Here is a 12,417-nt window from a genome sequence, read left to right as displayed (position 1 = left end):
AATCTACATATGGTCTACACAAACAGATCCTGTTGCTGTTCCGGGTTCCTTCCTACCCTTCTTCCCTCTCTTCTAGCCACCCCATCTAGGATATCACTGAAGCTTTCTCTGATTCTTGTCGCTACTTCACCTCCTCAGGTTCTTGCCAGAGTCTATATTTCAAGGTAGGATCCCAAGGCTTACTCTCCATGTGGGAGGGCTCTTCCTTGTCTCTTACCAATACCCTTCCTGTTTAGGGAATGACTATGGAGTTCTTCCATACGGCCTACTCTTATTCTCCTCCCTCTTTTTTTATGCCTAGCCCAACTCCTCTCCCAGCTGGGCTTCATCAGCCATTAGGCCTTATCTGCCCTGACTCTTCTCAGGGTGCAGCCTGTCACAAGGTTAATTGTCCCTTTTTACCTAGTCAAGCCTTGTGGGAGGTTGGCACCCCATCATAGGCCCCATTAGACCTGAGATTTAACTCATTACATGTTGTCTTTTACTCTGTAGTCTTTCACTAGCAGTTGTATAATCAGCAGCAGAAGTTTCTATCTTTGCATAATACATTTTGAAGATGGTTTCCTTCTCCTAGTAAAATAAATATAGTAAATGTCTTTTCTTATCTTTTTTGTCTGGAAAGTTTATTTTATTGTTCTCTTTTTTATTCTGTTCTATTGTATTCAGATTTTTATATTGCATTTATCACTATAGTATCTGAACATCTTTATAAGTGTTTACTGAACAATTCTTGGGTATCCCAAATATTTCTCCTATATAGTGGCAAAGAGTCCTGTGGCACCTTATAGACTAACAGACGTATTGGAGCATGAGCTTTCGTGGGTGAATACCCACTTCGTCGGATGCATGTCCCGACGAAGTGGGTATTCACCCACGAAAGCTCATGCTCCAATATGTCTGTTAGTCTATAAGGTGCCACAGGACTCTTTGCCGCTTTTACAGATCCAGACTAACACGGCTACCACTCTGAAGCTCTTCCCTTATATAATAATTCGTCATTTCTGAAATATGAAAATTAATATATAAATGTTGAAAATACTCTATTGACCTCAATGGAAGATTTACCTGCGTTCAGGCGGCTGGATTGGGCACAATGCCTTATCGTTTTAACAGGTACTTTTTTTTTTTTTTTTTGAGACTGATACTCCACTGTGGAGTTCAACAATACACTTACGCTTGTGGGCCAAGTCAATGGGAGTTTTGCCTGAATAATGACTGCATGATTTGGTCCACTTCTTAAATAAATGTTGTCCCACTTCTAAGTTGCTGTTTTCTTCTTTCACCACAAATTATACGAATCTTCTGCTCTCAGACTTAGTTGGCATTCAGTAAGTGAACCAACTCACACAAAATAATTTTTCCCCTGCATTGTCTGAGGATTTCAGATGAGTTTACTGCTGACTGTAAGGGGGGAGGGGATTTCATTTCTGAATCTTGAAGAGCTTCCTTTCTCTTAATTAGAGATGGGTGGAGGAGATGGTGTTAGGCTCTTTGAAAGCCCATCTAGGCTAGTTTTAGACTAGGGTTCAAGTTCAGATTCAATAATGAAGAAATCTTGTGACATTTCAGTCAATCTTGCAAGAACATCTATTCTTGTGAGATTTTTGCCACTCTGGGGCACAATGTCACAAAAAACAGCTTTTCACCTGAGATTTCAACTGCATCCAAGCAGAACCAGTAAAGAAAGAGCATTTCAGGTTTTGGATCTGACTCAGAACCAAAACCAGACAAGCAGATTCAGATCTGGGGAGTAGAATCCAAACTCTTACCCACTGAAATTTGAAAAGGTTCAGAATTAGGGTTTCCTTTTTGGCCCATATCTAACTTAAATACATAATGAATATAATAAATAATAATAATTTCAGATATCCTTTACTCCTTCCCTAACCATAGGCACACATAGCCTGCATCCTGCCTAGGGTATCTCACGGACACACTTAAGTTTAAGCAACTTGTTCTCATTTGAACTCCTGGCAGGGCATAAATTAAGCCGGTATCTTTGCAGGATGGAACCCCCTAGTACATGCATCGCTTGGCAATGGACCGCATTGTATTTAAATTGTGTTTGCATGGAGTGGTGACAGCGGTTCTGAGTTCCCAACTCTTTAAGAACTGAATTCACCATGAAAATGATCTTTTCTGCACAGCAGCAGAAGCCATGGTGCGCGGTGCCCGCCAGTGGCTAACAAGTTTCCTCACCCCAGCAGGGTCACAGGGACGCCGGGGGTGGAAGAGAGGGAAGCTCAGCTGAGTGGCCTCTAGGACCCAACAAGCGCCCGGAGCAGGCTCTGGAGCATGCGTGGCAGCTTGTGTGCAGCTGGCGGCGGCTGCCTTGTCCTGCGGAGCCGCTGAGGGCTGAGAAAGGGGGAGGGAGTGGAAGAGACTTTCCAGTAAGTGCCCAGCACTTTCCCTGCTCGCAGGCAACGTCTCGCGTTCCCCGGAGATGAAGGTCTTGACTTGGTGCCGCCCTCCCCTGCCCCGCTGAGTGCCAGCCAGCGAGCGGGGGGCACAGGGCTGCCCCTAGCCCACGCGGTAAGTAACTCTCCGCCTCTCCTCCCCACGGCGAGCGCCTCTTTCCCTGGGAGGGGACTGAGGGCGCTTCCGAGCCGCGCGCTAAACTCCCCGCTGGAGCCAGCCTGTCGTCCCCGCAGCCTGCGCTCCCGAGCCCCTGCCTCTCCGCCCGCCGCCCCGAGCGGGCACCGGGGCAGGGGAGCTGGGGCGGCCGCTCGGGGACCAGGCAAGCGGTGCGCGCTGAGCAGCATCTCCGGAGGGGGCGGGGAGGGTGACTGGCTCCGCGTCCGCGCTCTGCCCTACCCCGGCGGCGCGGCTCCGGCTGCCTGCAGGGCACCGCTCGCTGGGGCTGCCAGCCTGGGCTCCCCGGCAGGGACTGGCCGAGCGGGGCTGGGCGGGGGAGAGGCAGCCCGGAGACTTACCTGGAACTTTGGCTGCCTCCCCTCGGGGCCGTCTCCAGCCCTGACAACCGGGAGCGAGGGACCTCCCCGCCGCCAAACCTTCGGAGGCTGGCGGGGTGGGCGCAGCGAGCGCGGCCCGCAGCCCGGCCGCGCACCTGGGCGTGCCCGGTCCGCTGCCCCTCCGGCTGCCTGTGCTCGGCCGCCGACGGACAGCGGTGCTCTTCTCTCCCTTCTCCTGCAGGTGGCTGGCGGCCTCGCCTCGGGTGGGAGGATGTGGTGAGAGGATGGGGCGTTCTGCCGCCGGCGGCTCACCATGGCCAGGGAGGACTCGGTGAAGTGCCTGCGCTGCCTGCTCTACGCCCTCAATCTGCTCTTCTGGGTGAGTCGGGATGAGCCGGCCCCGGCTCAGCCGAGCAGGTGGCAACGTCCCGGCTAGGGTTACAGCCCCAGCCAGCCGCTAGGGCGCCAGGGGGCACCGCCGAGCATGCATTAACGGAACGGCAGCAGGCCTCCATTCAAAGCCGGGGAGAAGTTGCCCTTCTGGGCTCCTCTGGTCTAGGCCACCAGCCAGTCAGGTCTGATTTGGGAAGCAGGATGATGAAAGACAAAAAGATCCTGGAAACTAGTTCCAAATAAAATTGGACTTGATTTTAACCTGCGGATATAAATAAGTGCAGCTATGTGCATATGTATCTATACCTAGAGAGGGAAAATATCCAGTGATGGGCTAATGCTGGATTTCATGGGTTTCATAACATCACATGAATGCGTTGACTCATGGTTGTCCCAAACACACACCCATTATGATTTACTCTGAGGGTTTGATCCAAAGTCCTGGGATCCTTATCTTCAACGGGCTATGGCTTAGACATTCTATATTGTATTACCTTGTTATCACACAAAGGATGGGGTGATTTTTTTTGTTTATTTACAGATTTTCAGTCCAAGCTCTATTTATAGAGGCATCATGGTTTCTGAAACCTGCCCCAGGAGTGGGTGTGATCAGCTCTGGCTCCAGTAGCTTTTGCTGCCCAAAGTGCATGATGTAGATTCCTCACGGTCTTCAGTCAATTTTACAGATTGAAATGCACCTCACCCTTATAATTGGGCTTTACACGGATTAAGTATAGAAGGGTTAAAGGCAAAATGCACCCATTGGATCTACATAAATAGTATGATTGTGTTACTGGCTCATCCCAGCCTCATTCATGCCCGCTGTGTTGGCCTATGAGGAGTTGGTGAGGAGACTCATGAGGCATGCAGGAAGTATGTACAAGCTAAATGACATAATTTAGAGCCTTTCTGAGATGGCTGACAGTTAGGCTGGGAGCCTATACTGGGTTTGGAGTGGGATAGGAAATTGTTAGGTAGTATCTGATGTAAAGTGGTACATTCTTTGACACTGTGGAGTGCTCTCAGGGTGCCGGAGCATGATGCTAGCCAAACTTTATCAGTTGGTATCTGTTTTGATTGTTCTGCACCATTTTCCTAAGTGTGCATTCCCACTTTATTTTATGGGCTGTTTGTTAAAAAATAAACCCGTGTAACTTGATGAGGAAACTTTTTTTTAAAGTACATGCAATTAGTTCTGGCACCCTACTCCTCTCTTCTCAAATCAGGAACACATTGCACAGAATAATCTATGAGAGAGAATTTATAACCAATAAAAATCCTCATGGTCAAGAGGCAGGATGGTCTTGTGGTTAAGGACTTGGGAGAGCTGGATTGAATCCCAGCTCTGGCATAGACTTCCCATGTGACACTTCATTTCTGCTCCCTCACAACAGTGTTGTGAGAATAAGTTTGTTAATGTCTGAGAGGTGCTCAGATACTGTGGTGTTGAGGGCCATATACCATAGACACCTAAATAGGTGCTTGTGGACATGTCTCTCACTAACTAATAGAAGTTAGTAAGAAATTTCCTGAATGGACAGGTTATTCCATTACTGGGTTTCTTTCACTTCTTTGATACTGGGCACTGTAGTGGACTGGTTGAACCATTGGGCTAATTCCTATGTTATATTGTTTGCATTTTTTGGGTGTGCATACTGTTTTAGACGCATTTGAGAGATTCGGGTTTTGCAGAGCTTTATTGTTATTTTTTTAAATAGAGAGATTTCTGGAGCACTGTGCTGTTGAGCTTGCTGCAATACTATGTATTATTTCCTTTAAGGTCCTAGAAAGTAGTCATTTGAAAGTGAAATATAAGAAATCCCCCTTCTGCATTCAGAATCACACTTGAGTGGATGAACAGATCTTACACACATGTACTTGGATGTGGCCTCATTCTGCCATTCACTCACTGCTCATATGCCTCACTCTGCAGCTACTGGTTCATCCCCTAACCTATCAGTCCCCCCACTCACTGAGTCCCCATTCACACCTCAACTCATCACTTCACTTCTCTCTTCCCACCAACTTAATCCACTCTCGTCTCTTCTCCCCTCCCCAAATGCATCCATTCTCTTCCCAGTCCCACCAAATCTATTACCTCAGCAACAGTTTTTGAAAGCTGTAGCAGCCAGCTAGGTACCTCCCATACTTCACGTTTGGCTGCAAATCTTTTCCTGATGGTGGATGTCTTGCCTCTCATGCTGATTGCTGCATTCATAATGCCTCTGTCTCAGTCTTGGGCTTTTTTGCTTGCTTATGAAATCTTGCTGGTATCCATGGAGGCGGCTAACAAGCTGGGTGTCATTTGTTCTGGTCCACGGACCTGGAGAGCTGACAAGGGACATTAAGTGGAGGCTGGGGCTGTTCAAAGGAGAAGGCCATAGGGTGGCTGAGCCTGAGTGTTCTGAGGAGTAGAGAGGAAGCAGGCCTGGCCCAGGAGTGGGGGATTGGCTGTCACAGTGTTGCTGCTGACCCAACTGCTGAAGTCATGTTATCACCTCAGAATCTCTGCTTTCATTTTTACAAAAAAAAAAAAAGGTAAATTTCTAGCTCCTATATCTGCAGCTTGAAAATGTCAACTGTCAAGTCTCCAATACTGGAAGGCAAAAAGAACAATGAAAAGAAAGCAGTATTCTTCTTAAATGTTGTGATTGGAAAGTCAATCTCATGAATTTTGGGGGCCTGACTCCTGATTTTTGAATGCTTGGGGTTGGTCATGCTGGAAGCTAGAAGATTCATTGGGAGCCATTGCAGCTCTTTTTACTGCAGGTTTTTTACTGGGTCTACTGCTGAACTGAGGCAGTACACTACAGGCCTGGCAGTGTGACAGCAGCTCTATTTTATACTCCATTTGTATGTTAAGATTTTCTTCACAACTTTAAGGGCTAGATCCTTTTTTTTTTTTAAACCAAGGCTAGCTTATTTGGGAATTGATGGTGTAGGCTAGACTTGACCGGGAAATCTTTCTGCTCACCCTAGGGATGTGAGATTTTCCAAGACAGTTGCTAAAGCTCATTGTTATACCATAACAAACTGCCCAGCCTCATCCTCAGAACAAGAATCCTTCCGACTGTTAACAACAATGTGTGTTACCAAAGCTTGCTGAATGAGGCCTGGGCACTGCACTCAAGCAGTCACATGATAAAATAATAGCATGTGAATGTGTAATCAAATAATAGACGTTGCCAGCATCTGCAGATGAGTTGCAGGAGTGTACCACAGATGTTTCAGAGACTGAAGCAGTTTTCTACAACAAATCATGTGTGCCATATATAAAATTAAAATAGTTAGAACTAAAATAAAAAATTGTCCAGCCCATTTGGTGGTGGTGATTCTTCACATATAAAGAAGCAGATGAGTACAACTGCTCAGCAACTCAAAGCAAAAAGAAGATGAGAGTCAGAGTTGTATGGCTGGAGGAGGGGTAGATGGTAAATAGGCTCTTAGGTGTGCATTAAAATTATACTCACACTTTCTTTTTTTGTGGACAGCCATGCTCTGCTCCCCTTTCTGCCCTGACCTCATGTACATTTGTTAACTAAAGTTAATTTTAACAAAATGTCTTTTGAAAGCGAGTTGCTTGCTGATGTTTGGTACAGTGCACGTAGTGGATATTGTTAAGTTACTGTTCTATGAGTCTCCCCATGCACTTATCTCTACGGGCTTGAACCCACACACATTGAAGTAAATGTTCACTTGAATAAAGATGGAGTGGGGGATCTCTATGGAGGGATCTTTTTTGCTGGTTGGTCACAGTTATAATAAACACCAGCTCAGAGTAAGCATGGGATGGCAGGAAGCTTAGATAAGAATAGCTTATTGTAAATGTGCAGGGCACACATTACTTTGGATCTGTTAATACAGTAGCGGATCTGTGTTAGCAGACACAATAGAGGTGTCTTAAAGATAATTTTTCTGCTATCTGTATAGCTCTAGTCTTCTGCAGCAACCTGAAGCTCTGGGACATACAGGTCTCAATGCCTCCAAGCAACCCTAAAGGGGCTTTTCACTCTGGCTGCTGTGGGACTGGTGTCCCTTACGAATGCTGATGCTGCCACCAAACAGCTTCATGACTAGTGGTCTAGGACAGCGGTTCTCAACCAGGGGCCCGGGGCCCGCTGTGGGGCTGCGAGCAGTTTTCAGGGAGTCCTCCAAAATAAACCAGAGAGCTGGGCTGGCATTAGACTTGCTGGGGCCCAGGGCAGAAAGCTGAACCCGAGCCCCACCACCTGGGGCTGAAACTGAAGCCTGAGCCCCACCACCTGGGGCTGAAGCTGAAGCCCAAATAACTTAGCTTTGTGGGACCCCCGGTGGCATAGGGCGCTGTGGAGTTGCTCTGCTTTCTACCTCCTAATGCTGGCTCTGGCTTTTAATCTACTGGATATGCAGAAAACCAGTTGTTGTGGCATAGGTGGGCCCTGGAGTTTTTATAGCACGTTTGCGTGGAGGCTCTGAAGGAAAAAGGTTGAGAACCCCTGGACTAGGAGAAGCCTGTCCTTAATGTGCCCAGCTAAAAGGCCGGTCAACGTTTGCTTGCAATAACTAAGAAATACAGCAATTATAGTTTTTTAATCATGGTTTGAGGGACCTAGCCAGGATTCAGTGATATTCTCTCTCTAGTTCACTGAGTTGTTGTTTGGCTGCAGGCTGGTGGTGGGATTACCTTGTGTCTATTTGAGCAGGCAGATTACGCTATGGAGATAGGTATTTTTTTCTCCTGTAGGAAGATGATAGGATGGTCATTCCTGAACTCTACTTTTGAGACATCATCAAATGAACATGAGATTGCCTACATCCTCTAGGCTAGGTGCAGGTGGATGGCCTGGGTCTGGGAGGAGCAAACACAAAAATGTTATGATGCTGTGTGCCATCCATTGCGGTACCCTAAGCCATACCAGCATGTGTATCATGGAATTCTACCACACTGCCAGCAGTAGCTATATCTTCTCACAGAGAATACCATTGTGCATGTGGAGCTCTTGAAGAAGATGTCATGCCTAGTAGTACTGGCTAAAGTAATCACTGGTCTTATTGGGAAACTGCAAATGTGGAAAGTTGCCTTTAGACATGGTCATTTTCACATTTTGGCTGCTGTCAGGGACTCCAAATGCAGGGGGAGAGAAAGGAGCTTGTCAGCTACTTTGCTATGATCACTTGTAGCTTCTCCATAGTATACAGTTTAATGCTTTGTGCTTGAAAAAGCCCTTTTATTGGCTTTAGTTCATGAACTGTGTTGAGAAATGCTGATAGAGGCAGCTGTTTCTGCCACTGCTGACCTACTGCCACCAACACCTATGCAATCTGTAAATGGCCTATTGCTCCACAAGTCTGTAGTGAGGTATACCATCCAGCTCTCACAGCTGGCCAAAAGAATGATTTTTTTTGTCTTTACTGCTTCAGAAAGTTCTGAGGCAGTCTTAGTAAGAGAGGAGGATGGGAATGATGTTGCACTTGCTAACATGTAGCTGCAGCTGCCCTCAGATTCTGAAAGGCCTTTCCTTTTATATGTGAGATGGGAGTAAATCTACTGCCAGTACCTTAGTTACTGTAGCACTAAACAGTAATGAGGTGGTAGGCCTGATGATACTTGCTATCCCATTTAATAACTTTCAGTCAGGGTCAGCTGGGTCATAACTTATTAATCTGGTTGTAGGAGTTTAGTAGTCTGGTTGTAGGAGCTTCGTAGAAGCAATTGGAGTGCTGTTACAGCTGCTGGTCTGCCTGCTCAATAACTGAGAGTCTTCAGGCAGGTCTATACTTAAAACACTGCAGCGGTGCAGCTCACCAATGTAGTGTTTCAGTGAAGACCTCCATGAGAGGGGATAGCTATGTTGACAGGAGAAGCCCTCCCATTAACATAGTGCTGTCTACATTGTGTATTAGGTCGGTATAACTGTGTTGCTCAGGGGTCAGTGCTATGAAGTCAACATTGTCTGTGAATCTGTGGTTATTCACTGTTCTCCCACGTAACATGACTCTTCCCGTTTCATCTTTCAGTGCTACAGCCATAACTGCTTCCAGTACCAAGGTGAACAAATCTGGTGACAATGTGCATCCTTGTCTGACTCCTACAGTTGTCCTGAACCATTCCATCAGCTTCTTGTCTACTCTCTCTGTCCTCATTGATTTGCCATAGGTGTGTTCTATCAGCTTGATCAGTTTCTTGAGAATCCCATAAGATTCTCAAAACTTACCATAACCCTTCCCGCCAACTGCTATCACAAGCCCGTTTGAAGTCTGTAAAGTTGTGGTAGCAGATTCAGTTGTGTTCTGTGCACTTCTCCAATATCTGTCTCATCACACGTAGGTGATCTGTTGTACTTCATCCTGGTCTAAATTTGGCTTGTTCCTCAGCAAGTGCCACTTCCATGTACATCTTCATTTCTCCTCTGCAATGTCTTGCTGAATGCTTTTCCCAGCACTCTCAATAAGCTGATTCCTCTGTAGTTCTTGCATTCACTCTGATCTCCTTTTCGATACTGTACTATTATTGCTTTCCCTCATTCTTTTGGCACTTGTTTTTGTTTGTAAATCTAGTTGAATAGCCTGTGCATTGTCTGTACCATGTACTCCTTGCTTGCCTGCAGCAGTGTCATAGTTATGTTGTCCCTGCCCAGCACCTTTTTCAAACGTTCTATCAAGGTCTTTACTACTTGTAAGAATTCCAGTATTTGCTCTCCCTTGTTTGTACTGGGAACTTCTCCAAGACTGTTTCATCTATTGTGTTCTGCCCATTGTACAGCTCTTCAAAATATTCTTTGCTTCTTTGTCCACAGTTATTTGCCTATGATTTTCTTTTACTGCTGACATCTTCAACTTGTATGTCCCACCCAGTTACTTTATCTTGCAATATAATCCCCGTGTCATTTCTCTTTGCGTATTCTTCTGTTTCTTTATATTTTTCTCTTATCCAGATGTTTGTCTCTCTTCACATCCTGTTTTATCTCTCTGGTCAACCTAGGCTATCTACCCTGGTTTCTTTGTTGTGGCCTTGTAGCCCAACACTTGTACAGTTGCTTTTGTAATCCTATCTTTTACACTATTCCATGTCTCTTCAGTGTTCATTTTTTCTTTCACCAGAGACATGATATTTTTTCCTCACAACTTCATTGTATTTCTTCCTGCTATCTGGCTCATTCAATTTCTCCACATCATGGTGTCAGTTTCAGTATTAACTGCACCTTTGACCCTCCCCCTACCCCAGTCTTCCTTGAGGTCACCCTCTTAAGGTTTCTGGCTCCCATCAGTCATCTCTTTTGGGCAGAGACCCACATCTCTCTCCTTCCAGACTGGAAGTTTAGTCTTACAGTCTCTCTGCATCTCACTGTGGTTTCCCCAGCAGGTCTGACTGGAGTCCAGCACCTCTGGTTGAAATCTCCACAGGGGCTATAACAATGTACACCACTCACCAACCAACCTTCACAAAGTAAGGTACATTTATTCTTAAGGTAAAAAGCATAGCAGGAAAAAACATATAAAAATAAAATAATCTACAGTCATGCTAAAAAGCTTACCAGATACTACCTCCAACTCCAACATAAGGCTCTGGTAGGCATCAGTCTTTCAAACCCCACAATGGCATTTGCCCCCTTGGTTATAAGATTGTCAGTTTTTTAGATCAGGAACCAGAAACCCTGACTGGGCAGTTCAGCTGTTTCCTTTTGACAGCTTGTCTTTGATCGCTAGTCTCCAGGAACAGGTAATCATTAGTCAATGGCCCTCTCCTCAGTGTATAGCTTCAAAATCTGGATTTTTGCATAATCCAGAGTTATGGAATTTGCATTAACCACTTCCCAGGGATTATCCCATGTAACACTTATTGCCCCAAAAGTCCATGCCTGTCTGGCATATCTCAGTATAGTCTTTTGAACTGCTTACGCTTCCTAGGACTCTCGACTATCACACTGGGAACTCCTGGAGTAGACCACGGAGTGGGAGACTACAGATGCAGTTACCCTGAAACTGTGACATGCAAATCTTTGTTCCTAGCACTCAGCTGCAACCTTATTGATGCCTGCGTTAATCCAATATCAGCTGCAAGTAACCTGCATGATAACACACATGATTTTCATCTGCGATTCACAAGTACAGAGTCCATCATGTTCTTCATTTGCCCATCTGGTGATATCCAAGTCCATTTCTTCTATGACTTTCTTTGGTGATAATAAACATGTTATTTCACCAAGTTGTTGCTTAGGCAGAAATTTATTAACCTTTCTCTTCTTCTGTTTTCTTCACTGAGTCTGAATCTGCCATCGAATCGGAATTCCAATCCGATACTACTTTTGCATTAAAATTTCCCATCACCAATAACATGTTGTGAAATTTCTTATATTGTTTTCTGTAGATTATTATAAAATCAGTCAATTTCTTCCTTGAGTGCCTCTGAGGTTGGTGCACATACTTGTACTATTGTGATTGCAGATTGGTGCTAAAGCTGAAGACAAGCCAGACTCTCATGGCATTTAACCTGATATCTCCTTTCATATTTTAAGGTGAGATTCAGAATAAAATCCAGTGCAGTTACAATAATAAATACAAATGTAGTATCTTGTAACTTCAGTTTCTTTCTTTTATACTTAAACCGGATTGTTATGACAGCAAAATCAATGTATCCTCATTTCATTAAAGTCAAATCCTGAGAGAAGCTGTTTCCACTGTTCTCCAGCAGCAAATGACTTCATTGGGTGTTGCAAGGAGTTGGAGCACCTATGGATTCAGTCCTTTGGCTTTAGATAAGGACTGTTCTCTTGAAGAGACTTTTCTCAGCTCCCATATATGAAGAGAATATTCCAGCAGTGCTGTAGGAAGGGAACATCTTTCTACAGAACTCAGGGTTATTCAGTGGACTTCATCCTGCAGAGCAGGAAATCACAGCAAGACAGGATTTTAAAGGGACAGGAGTGTATTGTTTAATAGCTATACTTGTGCTAATGTTTTCCCAATTAAGAGGGAATCTTTAGGTTATATTAGTTATCTTATATTTTTAGATTGTTGTAGTGCATAAAGGCCTCCGTCAGGGCTCTGATTAGGGGATGTACAAAGACATACTATAGAAAGATAGAGTCCTGGGTCTCTTTTTTGGGGGGAATGTGAAGGGGCATTTGGATTT

The 12,417-nt window shown here is 45.2% G+C and overlaps 1 protein-coding gene across 3 annotated transcripts in view; it reads left to right on the top strand.

Annotated features, from left to right (window-relative positions):
- The first annotated feature begins 2,301 nt into the window (after positions 1-2,301).
- Positions 2,302-12,417, top strand: part of TSPAN12 (tetraspanin 12) — a 62,989-nt gene continuing 52,873 nt past the window's right edge. For 2 of the 3 annotated variants that reach the window (XM_037888938.2, XM_037888939.2), the window contains exons 1-2: positions 2,302-2,532; positions 3,154-3,291. In XM_037888938.2, coding sequence (XP_037744866.1) covers positions 3,226-3,291 — 66 coding nt within the window. In that variant the 5' untranslated portion in view covers positions 2,302-2,532; positions 3,154-3,225. Of the gene's footprint in view, positions 2,533-3,153; positions 3,292-3,846; positions 3,958-12,417 lie in introns of those variants that run through there. The other variant, XM_043550102.1, reaches the window with a different exon arrangement.

Source organism: Chelonia mydas, chromosome 1 (genome assembly GCF_015237465.2).
Source record: "Chelonia mydas isolate rCheMyd1 chromosome 1, rCheMyd1.pri.v2, whole genome shotgun sequence".
NCBI lineage: Eukaryota > Metazoa > Chordata > Testudines > Cheloniidae > Chelonia > Chelonia mydas.
This window is presented reverse-complemented; position numbering and strand designations above follow the sequence as displayed.